This window comes from Oncorhynchus gorbuscha, linkage group LG10, assembly GCF_021184085.1.
Source record: "Oncorhynchus gorbuscha isolate QuinsamMale2020 ecotype Even-year linkage group LG10, OgorEven_v1.0, whole genome shotgun sequence".
In the NCBI taxonomy this organism is placed as follows: domain Eukaryota; kingdom Metazoa; phylum Chordata; class Actinopteri; order Salmoniformes; family Salmonidae; genus Oncorhynchus; species Oncorhynchus gorbuscha.
The window spans coordinates 94,418,676-94,431,957 of record NC_060182.1 but is presented as its reverse complement, the minus strand read 5'-3'; the positions used below and the strand labels follow the sequence as shown (position 1 = coordinate 94,431,957).

General features: G+C 46.5%; 1 protein-coding gene across 6 annotated transcripts in view; it reads right to left on the bottom strand.

Moving 5' to 3' along the window:
- LOC124046767 (ninein-like) overlaps positions 1-13,282 on the bottom strand; it is a 75,699-nt gene that overhangs the window by 3,803 nt on the left and 58,614 nt on the right. For 2 of the 6 annotated variants that reach the window (XM_046367509.1, XM_046367510.1), the window contains 4 exons: positions 10,809-10,967; positions 10,496-10,636; positions 10,143-10,232; positions 7,381-7,479 (listed from right to left, as the gene is read on the bottom strand). In XM_046367509.1, coding sequence (XP_046223465.1) covers positions 7,381-7,479; positions 10,143-10,232; positions 10,496-10,636; positions 10,809-10,967 — 489 coding nt within the window. Of the gene's footprint in view, positions 1-2,860; positions 4,490-6,337; positions 6,820-7,380; positions 7,480-10,142; positions 10,233-10,495; positions 10,637-10,808; positions 10,968-13,282 lie in introns of those variants that run through there. The other 4 variants (XM_046367511.1, XM_046367513.1, XM_046367514.1 and 1 more) reach the window with 4 other exon arrangements.

The following is a 13,282-nucleotide window of genomic DNA, read 5'->3' as shown; positions in this document are numbered from 1 at the left end:
TGTATGTGCCATCTGGCATGTTTAACCATCTGACATGTTTAACCATCTGACATGTTTAACCATCTGACATGTTTAACCATCTGACATGTTTAACCATCTGGCATGTTTAACCATCTGGCATGTTTAACCATCTGACATGTTTAACCATCTGTATGTGCCATCTGGCATGTTTAACCATCTGGCATGTTTAACCACCCGTATGTACCATCTGGCATGTTTAACCACCCGTATGTACCATCTGGCATGTTTAACCACCCGTATGTACCATCTGGCATGTTTAACCACCCGTATGTACCATCTGGCATGTTTAACCACCCGTATGTACCATCTGGCATGTTTAACCACCCGTATGTACCATCTGGCATGTTTAACCACCCGTATGTACCATCTGGCATGTTTAACCACCCGTATGTACCATCTGGCATGTTTAACCACCCGTATGTACCATCTGGCATGTTTAACCACCCGTATGTACCATCTGGCATGTTTAACCACCCGTATGTACCATCTGGCATGTTTAACCACCCGTATGTACCATCTGGCATGTTTAACCATCTGTATGTACCATCTGGCATGTTTAACCATCTGTATGAATCATCTGGCATGTTTAACCATCTGTATGTACCATCTGGCATGTTTAACCATCTGTATGTACCATCTGGCATGTTTAACCATCTGGCATGTTTAACCATCTGTATGTACCATCTGGCACGCTTAACCATCTGTATGCATCATCTGACATGTTAAAAATGAAAAGAAAAAGAAACACGTATGGTTTAAAATCACACAAGTAAATAATTAGGAGTACTGTACTGCATGTCTGGCTTTAAACAACGGGTGGGTCTAATCCTGAATGTGGATTGGTTAAAAGCCCATCACCAGCCTGTGTCTATTCCACAAATTGCCACCAGCGAAATATTTTATTAACGTCCAAAGATTTACTCTGTTCCATTTGCCTGCGCTATCCACGGTCTCATCAGCCCAGGCAGGGAAGATTTTTTTTAATTATTTTTTTATTTCACCTTTATTTAACCAGGTAGGCTAGTTGAGAACAGACAACAGAGTTACACAGAGTAAACAATTAACAAGTCAATAACACAGTAGAAAAAAGGGGAGTCTATATATAATGTGTGCAAAAGGCATGAGGTAGGCGAATAATTACAATTTTGCAGATTAACACTGGAGCGATAAATGATCAGATGGTCATGTACAGGTAGAGATATTGGTGTGCAAAAGAGCAGAAAAATAAATAAATACAGTATGGGGATGAGGTAGGTGAAAATGGGTGGGCTATTTACCGATAGACTATGTACAGCTGCAGCGATCGGTTACCTGCTCAGATAGCAGATGTTTGAAGTTGGTGAGGGAGATAAGTCTCCAACTTCAGCGATTTTTGCAATTCATTCCAGTCACAGGCAGCAGAGAACTGGAACGAAAGGCAGCCAAATGAGGTGTTGGCTTTAGGGATGATCAGTGAGATACACCTGCTGGAGATCAACTTGATCTCCACAATAAAAAGCATCTAGACATCCAATTTCTTTTTAGACTAGCATTTAGTTTTCAACAGTGGAAATTTGCATAAACCGTATGGCCTCAGATATTTGCAACATTGTTCCAATATTCTAATTCAATCTCCCAAAAAATGCATCTACGGTTGTTATTCTGGCTGCACTGTTTGACCTGACTAAATGAGCCGTCGTTGGCTAGCTAGCGAGCAAGGGCCCGCTAGCTAGCCAACGACTGTCCGTAGATACAGAACGACTGGGTCGCGTCCGTAGATACAGAACGACTGGGTCGCGTCCGTAGATACAGAACGACAGGGTCGCGTCCGTAGATACAGAACGACAGGGTCGCGTCCGTAGATACAGAACGACAGGGTCGCGTCCGTAGATACAGAACGACAGGGTCGCGTCCGTAGATACAGAACGACAGGGTCGCGTCCGTAGATACAGAACGACAGGGTCGCGTCCGTAGATACAGAACGACAGGGTCGCGTCCGTAGATACAGAACGACAGGGTCGCGTCCGTAGATACAGAACGACAGGGTCGCGTCCGTAGATACAGAACGACAGGGTCGCGTCCGTAGATACAGAACGACAGGGTCGCGTCCGTAGATACAGAACGACTGGGTCGCGTCCGTAGATACAGAACGACTGGGTCGCGTCCGTAGATACAGAACGACTGGGTCGCGTCCGTAGATACAGAACGACTGGGTCGCGTCCGTAGATACAGAACGACTGGGTCGCGTCCGTAGATACAGAACGACTGGGTCGCGTCCGTAGATACAGAACGACTGGGTCGCGTCCGTAGATACAGAACGACTGGGTCGCGTCCGTAGATACAGAACGACTGGGTCGCGTCCGTAGATACAGAACGACTGGGTCGCGTCCGTAGATACAGAACGACTGGGTCGCGTCCGTAGATACAGAACGACTGGGTCGCGTCCGTAGATACAGAACGACTGGGTCGCTGAACGACTGGGTCGCGTCCGTAGATACAGAACATAAGACTGAACGACTGGGTCGCGTCCGTAGATACAGAACGACTGGGTCTCGTCCGTAGATACAGAACATAAGACTGAACGACTGGGTCGCGTCCGTAGATACAGAACGACTGGGTCGCGTCTCTGGCAACGGAACGGAACCAATAAATCAAATCAAATCAATTTATATAGCCCTTCGTACATCAGCTGATATCAATAGAAGGAATAACCAGCCGGCTTGGGTAGCAACCATTTGTTTCGGGACTACATCTTGTGGAAGGATGAAATGGTATTAATAAATTCATCAAAATAACATTAATGAAAATAGGTAAATCATTATTTGAATATTTTCGTAACCCGTTGTATAAAAGTAATGCCCTCGAAGCCAGTGTTTGGCGGATATATTGGCACGGTTTGCTGGCTCTGCACTTCCTCTCCGGCCTAACACCCGTGCCATTTAGTACCTACAAAGTACGGCTTCTTGCTCATAGCTGGCAAATAGAAGAACAATCCGTTTTCTACACCTATGTGGTAATATATTCTTACAATAGCTAAGATTTTTCAACAGGACAATCAGAGAGGAAACCGTCAGAACATGTGATATAACGCCACGGAACACAAAACTTCGAAAACTAAATGCTTTATTTCTCTTGATTCTTTCCAGTGAAATACATCGTAGTGCATTTATTGAAAAAGTGACATCACAGCTAAATAAAATTGATAAAAACAAATTAATAAATATTAAATTCTATTTTCCAACTTGTTGATCCAGAAACGTTAAAAAAAAACAATAATTCTACAAAAACTGAAATACAATACGCGAATTTAAATAAAAATGAACGAAACCGAAGCACACAGAGCAATAGAGAATAAAACTGTGGTTTGACATTATCTAGAAGACCCTGATAGCACCTGGATCTTATTATTCTGAGTTCAGTCTGGACTATCAACGATCCCGAAGAACCATAGTGACAATACTAACATGGTTGCTACATGAATCAAAGCGCTCTGATAAATATCATGAAAAAATATGTACATTTGTTTTACAATCAAAACTGTTGTTGGTCCTTTCGAGTTCAATACCGTTGGTAATAAACAGGTCCAGTTTACAATAAACCACAATACTTTCAGATATACCCGTACCTGTAGTGAGAGGTGAGCATGTCCACCAACAAAAGTTTATTAAAATATTATGTGACAAAGATAAACAAAAATAAAAAAAATCAACATTGTTGGTACAAGGAATCTACTGCAATCAGAGCATATTTCATGAACCTTTGTTTGACTCAACAGTTCACCTACTGTTAAGAGCTTAAGAAAGCACTTTGATTTGAGGAAAATAACAAAAGACGAGCCTGTTTTACTCTCATACGCCACCTAGTGGATGCATACACTCATTACACACCCTTACACTGAGCTGTACCTAACACCCCATTCAGATCACTGGTCATCACCTATAAGGACGGAAGGCAGAGTAACAAACAAAGTGGGATATGGGGAAATTCAGAGAATTAATGGAGGATCAGGTTGGGCTGGAGTTAGGTGAGGAGGGAGTGAATCAGGTTGGGCTGGGGTTAGGTGAGGAGGGAGTTAGAAACGACCAGGTAAGGGGAATTAAGGAGAGATGAGTCATGGAGAATCAGGTTGGGCTGGGGTTAGGTGAGGACAGGTGGAGGGAGTTAGAAACAACCAGGTAAGGGGAATTAAGGGGAGATGAGTCATGGAGAATCAGGTTGGGCTGGGGTTAGGTGAGGACAGGTTTGGAAGGAGTTAGAAACGACCAGGTAAGGGGAATTAAGGGGAGATGAGTCATGGAGAATCAGGTTGGGCTGGGGTTAGGTGAGGAGGGAGTGAATCAGGTTGGGCTGGGGTTAGGTGAGGAGGACAGATGGAAAGTAAAGGAAACCAGACTAGGGGATTTGAAACAGCCAAGCTGCTGTCAGTCAATCCACCGATCCTCCGGTAGCTGTCGGCATGAGCGGCCCTCTGTTCTGGCATTGCAGCACCCTGGAGAGAGAAGGCAGGTAACACTTCACCAGGGCTCACCCCCCCCCCATCCAGGCCTCTAGTCCTTTAACCTTCAAGGCAGGGCTATGCAATTAACTCGGCTTTAGCTGTGCAATCTGAGCACCAACCCCCACCAGAATAGAAAGTGACAGACATGGTGAATCTAGAGGAAACACAACCAAACTCAGAACGTACACTCCCCACACACTATGTCTGTCCCAGACAAAAAAATAAATAAATAATAATAATAATAATCTTGGTCGACGAGGGCCGTCCTGTTCTTACGAACAATTTATTGGTCGAAATGTTTAAAAACTTACACACACCCCCTGTGTGTTTGAATCACATCAACTACATATGCAGCGAGCTTGTCTGACATTTCTTTGATCACACAAATGGACTCGAGCCCGATGATCACACTGGTAAATAAAAAGAAGAGCGAGTGCCTGTGTGACCCGACACGCATCGTCTCGCTCTCCTCTCTACTGCAGAGAAAAGGCACCACAGCACAGCGTTTATCTTCCTGTCCCACATCATTACAGCCATTTAGTTTCTTACTTGTTACTGACTGAAAAGTCCTGTTACTGAAATCCCTCATTTGTTAACATTTTTTTTTATGCCTATTCCCTCAACACTCGCTCTCTCTTCACACAAAACACGTAAGCATGGCGTACGTGCGACACCTGACCTACAGCCCATCATAACCACGTCAATAAATAACAAAACCCAAAACGTCATAACACAGCAAAATGGATGTGGATGACGTGAACAACAAACTAGAAAACGGGCGAACGCTCCGGAGGGGGAAGTCAGATCTGTGGAAGACATTTGACTTAAGTTTATGAAACTACTGGTGATCAAGTAAACAGAGGGTACAGGAGGAAGCGTTGTGTGAGTATTTATGTGCCAAACAGTTGCTGTTAGAGTACAATATGATCTCTGACCATTTGGACCAGTGGAAGACACTAAGGGAACTTGGTTAGATTTGTGACGCTTAACGCGCGCTGCAAGTCCCGCCTCTACCATCTCATTGGTTTTTAGGAGCATATACCCACGTGGGTGATTGAACCGAGGTCCACACTCCAACCTGCGTGTCCTCATCGCGTCTGGTGTGGGTGAACAAACAAATCAACATGCGTACGACGGCGGACGTGCGAGCGGTCTGGGCAGGATGTTAGACTGATTGATTCTAGAACAAATTCAAATTGGGATTCTCTCTCCTCAATTTTTTTTTTAGACAATTCGGCTCAGGGCTGTTTCCTCGTTTCAACTGCTGCCACCTCCTGGTCTCAATCCCAACATGCAACATGGCAACAAAGGGAAAGTCGTCAATTTTACGGTGCACTGAATATTATGTTCTAGAAACATGGACAGTGAGAGAGGGAGAGAGCACATTTGTTATAAAAATAATATTATTTATTAGTGTTGCACCATTATTTTTTTGGACATAATATAACCATATACAATGTCTTAGAGTGATGGACTGTACCATCCCAGTGGCCTTCGTAATGGATTATTCCACAGGTGTTTGGTGCACCATGAAAACAAAAAATATATTGCGACTGCTCGACGAAAGAATCTCGGTTGACCAACAGCCTATCGACTGAATGGGGTCAGCCCTACTACAGAACACACACACACACACACACACACACACACACACACACACACACACACACACACACACACACACACACACACACACACACACACACACACACACACACACACACACACACACACACACACGTGAGAAAACATGAAGATGGCAAGGCACTGGGTGTGGTGATGAAACCAGAACAAAATGTCACAGCTACAGAACCCCCCCCCCCCCAAAAAAAGAGGCATTTCAATTCTCACTTCTATTTTCAAACATTTATATTCCCCAAAGTGAAAATGGAGGGACATTTTGTAAAGTGTTTGTGGTTCAGCTCCTATAATAATGTAATCAAGGTGTCTGTGGTTCAGCTCCTATAATAATGTAATCAAGGTGTCTGTGGTTCAGCTCCTATAATAATGTAATCAAGGTGTCTGTGGTTCAGCTCCTATAATAATGTAATCAAGGTGTCTGTGGTTCAGCTCCTATAATAATGTAATCAAGGTGTCTGTGGTTCAGCTCCTATAATAATGTAATCAAGGTGTCTGTGGTTCAGTTCCTATAATAATGTAATCAAGGTGTCTGTGGTTCAGTTCCTATAATAATATAATCAAGGTGTCTGTGGTTCAGTTCCTATAATAATGTAATCAAGTGGTTCAGGTCCCATCAGAGTGTAATCAAGGCAGATCAGAAGAGTCCGGTATTCCCATAATCAACAGGATATGATGAAGAGCTGTAGAATAATAAACAGTGTATAAAGTGTGACAGTAGCAGTAAATAGCTGTTGAACACCGTGAGGGTGAAGATACTGTATACTAAGTGCTAGATTGTAGATCACCAGATATGTCAGCTGCATTGATTGATTCAAAGAACTAGAAGAAGATCTGAGGATAGATTTCCAGTTAGAGGCGTGATTAGCCTGCTACAGGCGGCGATTAGCCTGCTACAGGTTAGCCTGCTACAGGTTAGCCTGCTACAGGTTAGCCTGCTACAGGTTAGCCTGCTACAGGCTGCTACAGGTTAGCCTGCTACAGGCGGCGATGATTAGCCTGCTACAGGCGGAGATGATTAGCCTGCTACAGGCGGCGATGATTAGCCTGCTACAGGCGGCGATGATTAGCCTGCTACAGGCGGCGGCGATTAGCCTGCTACAGGCGGAGGCGATTAGCCTGCTACAGGCGGCGATTAGCCTGCTACAGGCGGGATGATTAGCCTGCTACAGGCGGCGATTAGCCTGCTACAGGCGGCGATTAGCCTGCTACAGGAAGTGATGGGAAGCCCTGATCTCTCCTACCTGTATGTTCTCTGGGTTGTGGTCGTTCTCGCAGTGTTGTCCTCTCCTCTCACCAGGCATCCTGCGAGGGGAGGGGGGCAGCAGACCACCCAGCTGGGCCTAGAGAGACAAGGATGATTGTTAGGAGAAGAAGAGATAATGAGGAGTCAGGAGAGAGTGGAGCGACAGACAGGACAGATACAGTCAAGGAAAAGAGATGGAGGATTTGATAGGATCTCATTAGCGACAACTAGTCTTATTTGGGTCCGACACAACGAAAAAGACATACAAGACTTAACAATTTAAGTCTTGTCTGTATTAATGGCACCTGTTTGAACTTGTTATCAGTATTAACGACACCTGTCCACAACCTCAAACAGTCACCGTTCTTGTACCTTTCTGGGAGTCCTTTAGGGTGCTTTTGACAAACTCCAAACATATCATCCGATACCTTTTATTGAGGAGTGTCTTCCGTCTGGCCACTACCATAAAGGCCTGATTTGTGGAGTGCTGCAGAGATGGTTGTCCTTCTAGAAGGTTCTCCCATCTCCACAGAGGAACTCTAGATCTCTGTCAGAGTGACCATCGGGTTGTTGGTCACCTCCCTGACCAAGGCCTTTCTCCCCCGATTGCTCAGTTTGGACGGGCGGCCAGCTCTAGGAAGAGTCTTCGTGGTTCCAAACTTCTTCCATTTAAGAATGATGGAGGCCACTGTGTTCTTGGTGACCTTCAATGCTGCATAATGTTTCTGGTGCCCTTCCTCAGAGCTCTACGGACAATTCCATCTTCCTCATGGCATTGTTTTTGCTCTGACATGTACTGTCAACTGTGGGACCTTATATAGACCTCATCCTTTCCAAATCATGTCCAATCAAATTAATTTACCACAGATGAACTCCAATCAAGTTGTAGAAACATCAAGGATGACCAATGGAAACAGGATGCACCTGAGCTCAATTTCCAGTCTCACAGCAAAGGGTCAGAATACTTATGTAGTAAATAAGGTATTCGTTTGATAAATATGCAACATTTTCTAAAAACCTGTTTTTACTTTAGTATCGTGTGTACATGTTTGTATTTAATCCATTTTGAAATAAGGCTGTAACCATAAAATGTGGAAAAGGGGAAGGGGTCTGAATATTTTCCGACTATACTTATTATTGATTTCATGAATCTTATTTCTAAGGCTACATATATTAATTTGGGCAATTTTTTTAGACCTTTCCTGGGTAGCTTATCAGAAACAATATGGAAAAGAGCAAACAAGGCAATAGAAAAAAACATACATTAAACAGTTGGTGTGTGTGCACTGAGGGATTGAAGCCATAGGCTCGGTTCTCTCATTCCTTCCAGGCTTCTGGGAGGTCGGGTGGAGAAGGAGTCTGTCATAGAGGGTGTAAGCAATGTCTCCACGCGCTCTGGCAGCTTTCATGTCTGGGATCAGTTCTTTCCTCTTCTGGCGCACAGCTTCAGGATAGTCCTCGTTGAGGAAGATATACGTTCCTCTCAAGTTGTCGTCTCTTTCCAGAGCAGCTACCTTGTCCTTGAACCTCAGGAACTTGACCAATATCGGGCCTGTCACCTGGGCCTGTCACCTGGGCCTGTCACCTGGGCCTGTCACCTGGGCCTGTCACCTGGGCCTGTCACCTGGGCCTGCCACCTGAGCCTGCCACCTGGGCCTGTCACCTGGGCCTGTCACCTGGGCCTGTCACCTGGGCCTGTCACCTGGGCCTGTCACCTGGGCCTGTCACCTGGGCCTGTCACCTGGGCCTGCCGTGGGTTTTCCAGTCCTGTCAGACCACCTCAATCTTCCTGTGGTCCATCTTCAGTGTCTTCGAGATCATTTCCCTCACTTTGTTCTCAGACTCCGTCCAGGTCTCATGTGGAGATTGTGCAATTCTGTCCACAACCATGATGTTCTGCCTTGATTGTCCCTCTAGATAAATCAGAGTTCTCCGTCATTGATAGCATTGGATTCACATATAGAACTGATGTCCTCTCTCAATGACTGACATATTACTGTCATCTTTACATTCTCCTGTTTAAACTCATCACGCTGACCCCTGGGAGACCTAAATAAATAACTGTTTCTTCACGTCCTGAACCTCTCTGATCAGAATATCCATTCTTATATTAGTTGAATCCACCAGTATCTGGACACAACTATTGAAGCCATTTTCTTGTTGTTGTAACAACTGCTTGTGGAACTATTTTTAGTTTGAGAGTGACAGTCGGGGGAGAGAGAGACGGAGGGAGGAGAGAGAGACGGAGGGAGGAGAGAGAGTCGGGAGAGAGACATGAGAGAAAAAGAGAGATGGGGTGAGAGTAGAGACAGGGGACATAATGTAGGGTGGGAGGGATAGACAGAGACAGCTGGATAGAGGCTGTGTTAAAGAGGGGACAGGTGGATAGAGGCTGTGTTAAAGAGGGGACAGGTGGATAGAGGCTGTGTTAAAGAGGGGACAGGTGGATAGAGGCTGTGTTAAAGAGGGGACAGGTGGATAGAGGCTGTGTTAAAGAGGGGACAGGTGGATAGAGGCTGTGTTAAAGAGGGGACAGGTGGATTGGGACAGGAGGCACCAGTGCTCGGCAAACTTTTATAGTGTTTCTGGAAAATCATCGGTGTTACAATTTTTTTTTTTTTTAAATATAGGAGATTACAGAAGAGTAAGGAAGAGGGAGAAAGGTGACATTTAAAAAAAAGAGGACAGGTGTTTGACAGGTAGACTAAAGTCCAGAGTACAAGTGAGGGAGAAGTTAGGGAAGGCGGGTAGAGAACCGACCTCCAGAAGCCAGGCCTGTAGTGGAGCCTGTTGTGACAGCCCTTCATTCTCCTGACGTAGACTGTCCAGCTCTCGCTGAACCTCACACACCTGTAAACCACACCATCAAGCCGGGCACAAGACCATCAGATAACCAGGAAAGACTCATCTTTTACAAACAGACAATGTCAAAAGCTGACTGCTTCAGGAATACAAGTTTCATGGGAATTATATGTGGAGGTAAGCTTTCCTTTTCTACACAGGTTGATACTATTGATGTAGAGGGAAAATGTAACTCAACCAATACAATCAGCAAGCGCTAGCTAGCCAACCGATCAGAGCAGGTGTCAGAGTAGCTCCTCCTGTTAGATGACCTTGTTCTGAGCAGAGAGTAGCTCCTGATGCATCACGTCCAGCTCTCTCTTCAGAGCAGTCTTCTCCTGTTCCACAGTCTTCCCCACGCTGGACTGGCCCTGCTGTTTCTGCTGCTTCACGGTTAAGATGGCTGCCTCCAGCTGTGAGGAGATGATCCAGGGTTTGAAAGACTTATTCATCCGTAGGGTGTACCGCTCTCCTCTAAGCCTCAAACTTAAAAGTTCTTGAGACATCAAGTCAGATCTGATTATGTTGATATTTTGTCAAATGGATGAATGAGTGTCACATCCATCCCTTCCTCTGTCAGCTCACCTTTTCCCTGGTGTGGTGGAGCTCCATGGTCAGCCTCTCGTTCTCCTGCCTCAGCTGCTGCTGTTCCTGTTCCACCAGCCTGGCCAGCTCATCCTGGTACAGCTTCTTTTGCTGGCTCTGGTATCCGCTGGAGTGCAAGGCCATCTCCAGAACCTGGTTCTGATTCAGGAAAACCCATCAGACGTCACAATAACAAATCAGCTGAGAGACATGAGCATTCTCTGACCCATAGAAATATACTATAAGGGACCAAGCTGCTCAGACCGCAGCAATTTGACTGGATGTCCGTTTTAGTATTTCTATAGCAACCGAACCACCATTCGTTATAGTGTTTAGAGAAATAGAATGATTAGAACTGACCAACCTGAAGCCAGCCAATCAACCAACCTGGAGCCAGCCAATCAACCAACCTGAAGCCAGCCAGCCAATCAACCAACCTGAAGCCAGCCAGCCAATCAACCAACCTGAAGCCAGCCAGCCAATCAACCAACCTGGAGCCAGCCAATCAACCAACCTGAAGCCAGCCAATCAACCAACCTGGAGCCAGCCAATCAACCAACCTGAAGCCAGCCAGCCAATCAACCAACCTGAAGCCAGCCAGCCAATCAACCAACCTGAAGCCAGCCAGCCAATCAACCAACCTGAAGCCAGCCAGCCAATCAACCAACCTGAAGCCAGCCAGCCAATCAACCAACCTGAAGCCAGCCAGCCAATCAACTAACCAATCAACCAACCAGAAGCCAGCCAGCCAATCAACTAACCAATCAACCAACCTGAAGCCAGCCAGCCAATCAACTAACCAATCAACCAACCTGAAGCCAGCCAGCCAATCAACCAACCTGAAGCCAGCCAGCCAATCAACTAACCAATCAACCAACCAGAAGCCAGCCAGCCAATCAACTAACCAATCAACCAACCTGAAGCCAGCCAGCCAATCAACCAACCTGAAGCCAGCCAGCCAATCAACCAACCTGAAGCCAGCCAGCCAATCAACCAACCTGAAGCCAGCCAGCCAATCAACTAACCAATCAACCAACCAGAAGCCAGCCAGCCAGCCAATCAACTAACCAATCAACCAACCTGAAGCCAGCCAGCCAATCAACTAACCAATCAACCAACCTGAAGCCAACCAGCCAATCAACTAACCAATCAACCAACCAGAAGCCAGCCAGCCAACCTGAAGCCAGCCAATCAACTAACCAATCAACCAACCAGAAGCCAGCCAGCCAATCAACTAACCAATCAACCAACCAGAAGCCAGCCAGCCAATCAACTAACCAATCAACCAACCAGAAGCCAGCCAGCCAATCAACTAACCAATCAACCAACCAGAAGCCAGCCAGCCAATCAACTAACCAATCAACCAACCAGAAGCCAGCCAGCCAATCAACTAACCAATCAACCAACCAGAAGCCAACCAGCCAATCAACTAACCAATCAACCAACCAGAAGCCAGCCAGCCAATCAACTAACCAATCAACCAACCAGAAGCCAGCCAGCCAATCAACTAACCAATCAACCAACCAACCTGGAGCCAGCCAGCCAGCCAACCAACCAACCTGGAGCCAGCCAGCCAGCCAGCCATCCAACCAACCAACCTGGAGCCAGCCAGCCAGCCAACCAACCAACCAACCAACCTGGAGCCAGCCAGCCAGCCAACCAACCAACCAACCTGGAGCCAGCCAGCCAGCCAACCAACCAACCAACCTGGAGCCAGCCAGCCAGCCAACCAACCAACCAACCTGGAGCCAGCCAGCCAGCCAACCAACCAACCTGGAGCCAGCCAGCCAGCCAACCAACCAACCTGGAGCCAGCCAGCCAGCCAACTAACCAATCAACCAACCAACCAACCCTGGAGCCAGCCAATTAACTAACCAATCAACTAACCAACCAACCTGGAGCCAGCCAGCCAACCAACCTGGAGCCAGCCAGCCAGCCAACCAACCAACCAACCTGGAGCCAGCCAGCCAACCAACCTGGAGCCAGCCAGCCAGCCAACCAACCAACCAGAAGCCAGCCAGCCAATCAACTAACCAATCAACCAACCAACCAATCAACCAACCAGAAGCCAGCCAGCCAATCAACTAACCAATCAACCAACCAGAAGCCAGCCAGCCAATCAACTAACCAATCAACCAACCAGAAGCCAACCAGCCAATCAACTAACCAATCAACCAACCAGAAGCCAGACAGCCAATCAACTAACCAATCAACCAACCAGAAGCCAGCCAGCCAATCAACTAACCAATCAACCAACCAACCTGGAGCCAGCCAGCCAGCCAACCAACCAACCAACCTGGAGCCAGCCAGCCAGCCAACCAACCAACCAACCTGGAGCCAGCCAGCCAGCCAACCAACCAACCTGGAGCCAGCCAGCCAGCTGGCTGGCTCTGTAGCTCAGTTGGTAGAGCACCAACCAGGGTAGTGGGGATCCCGGGACCACCCATACGTAGAATGTATGCACACATGACTGT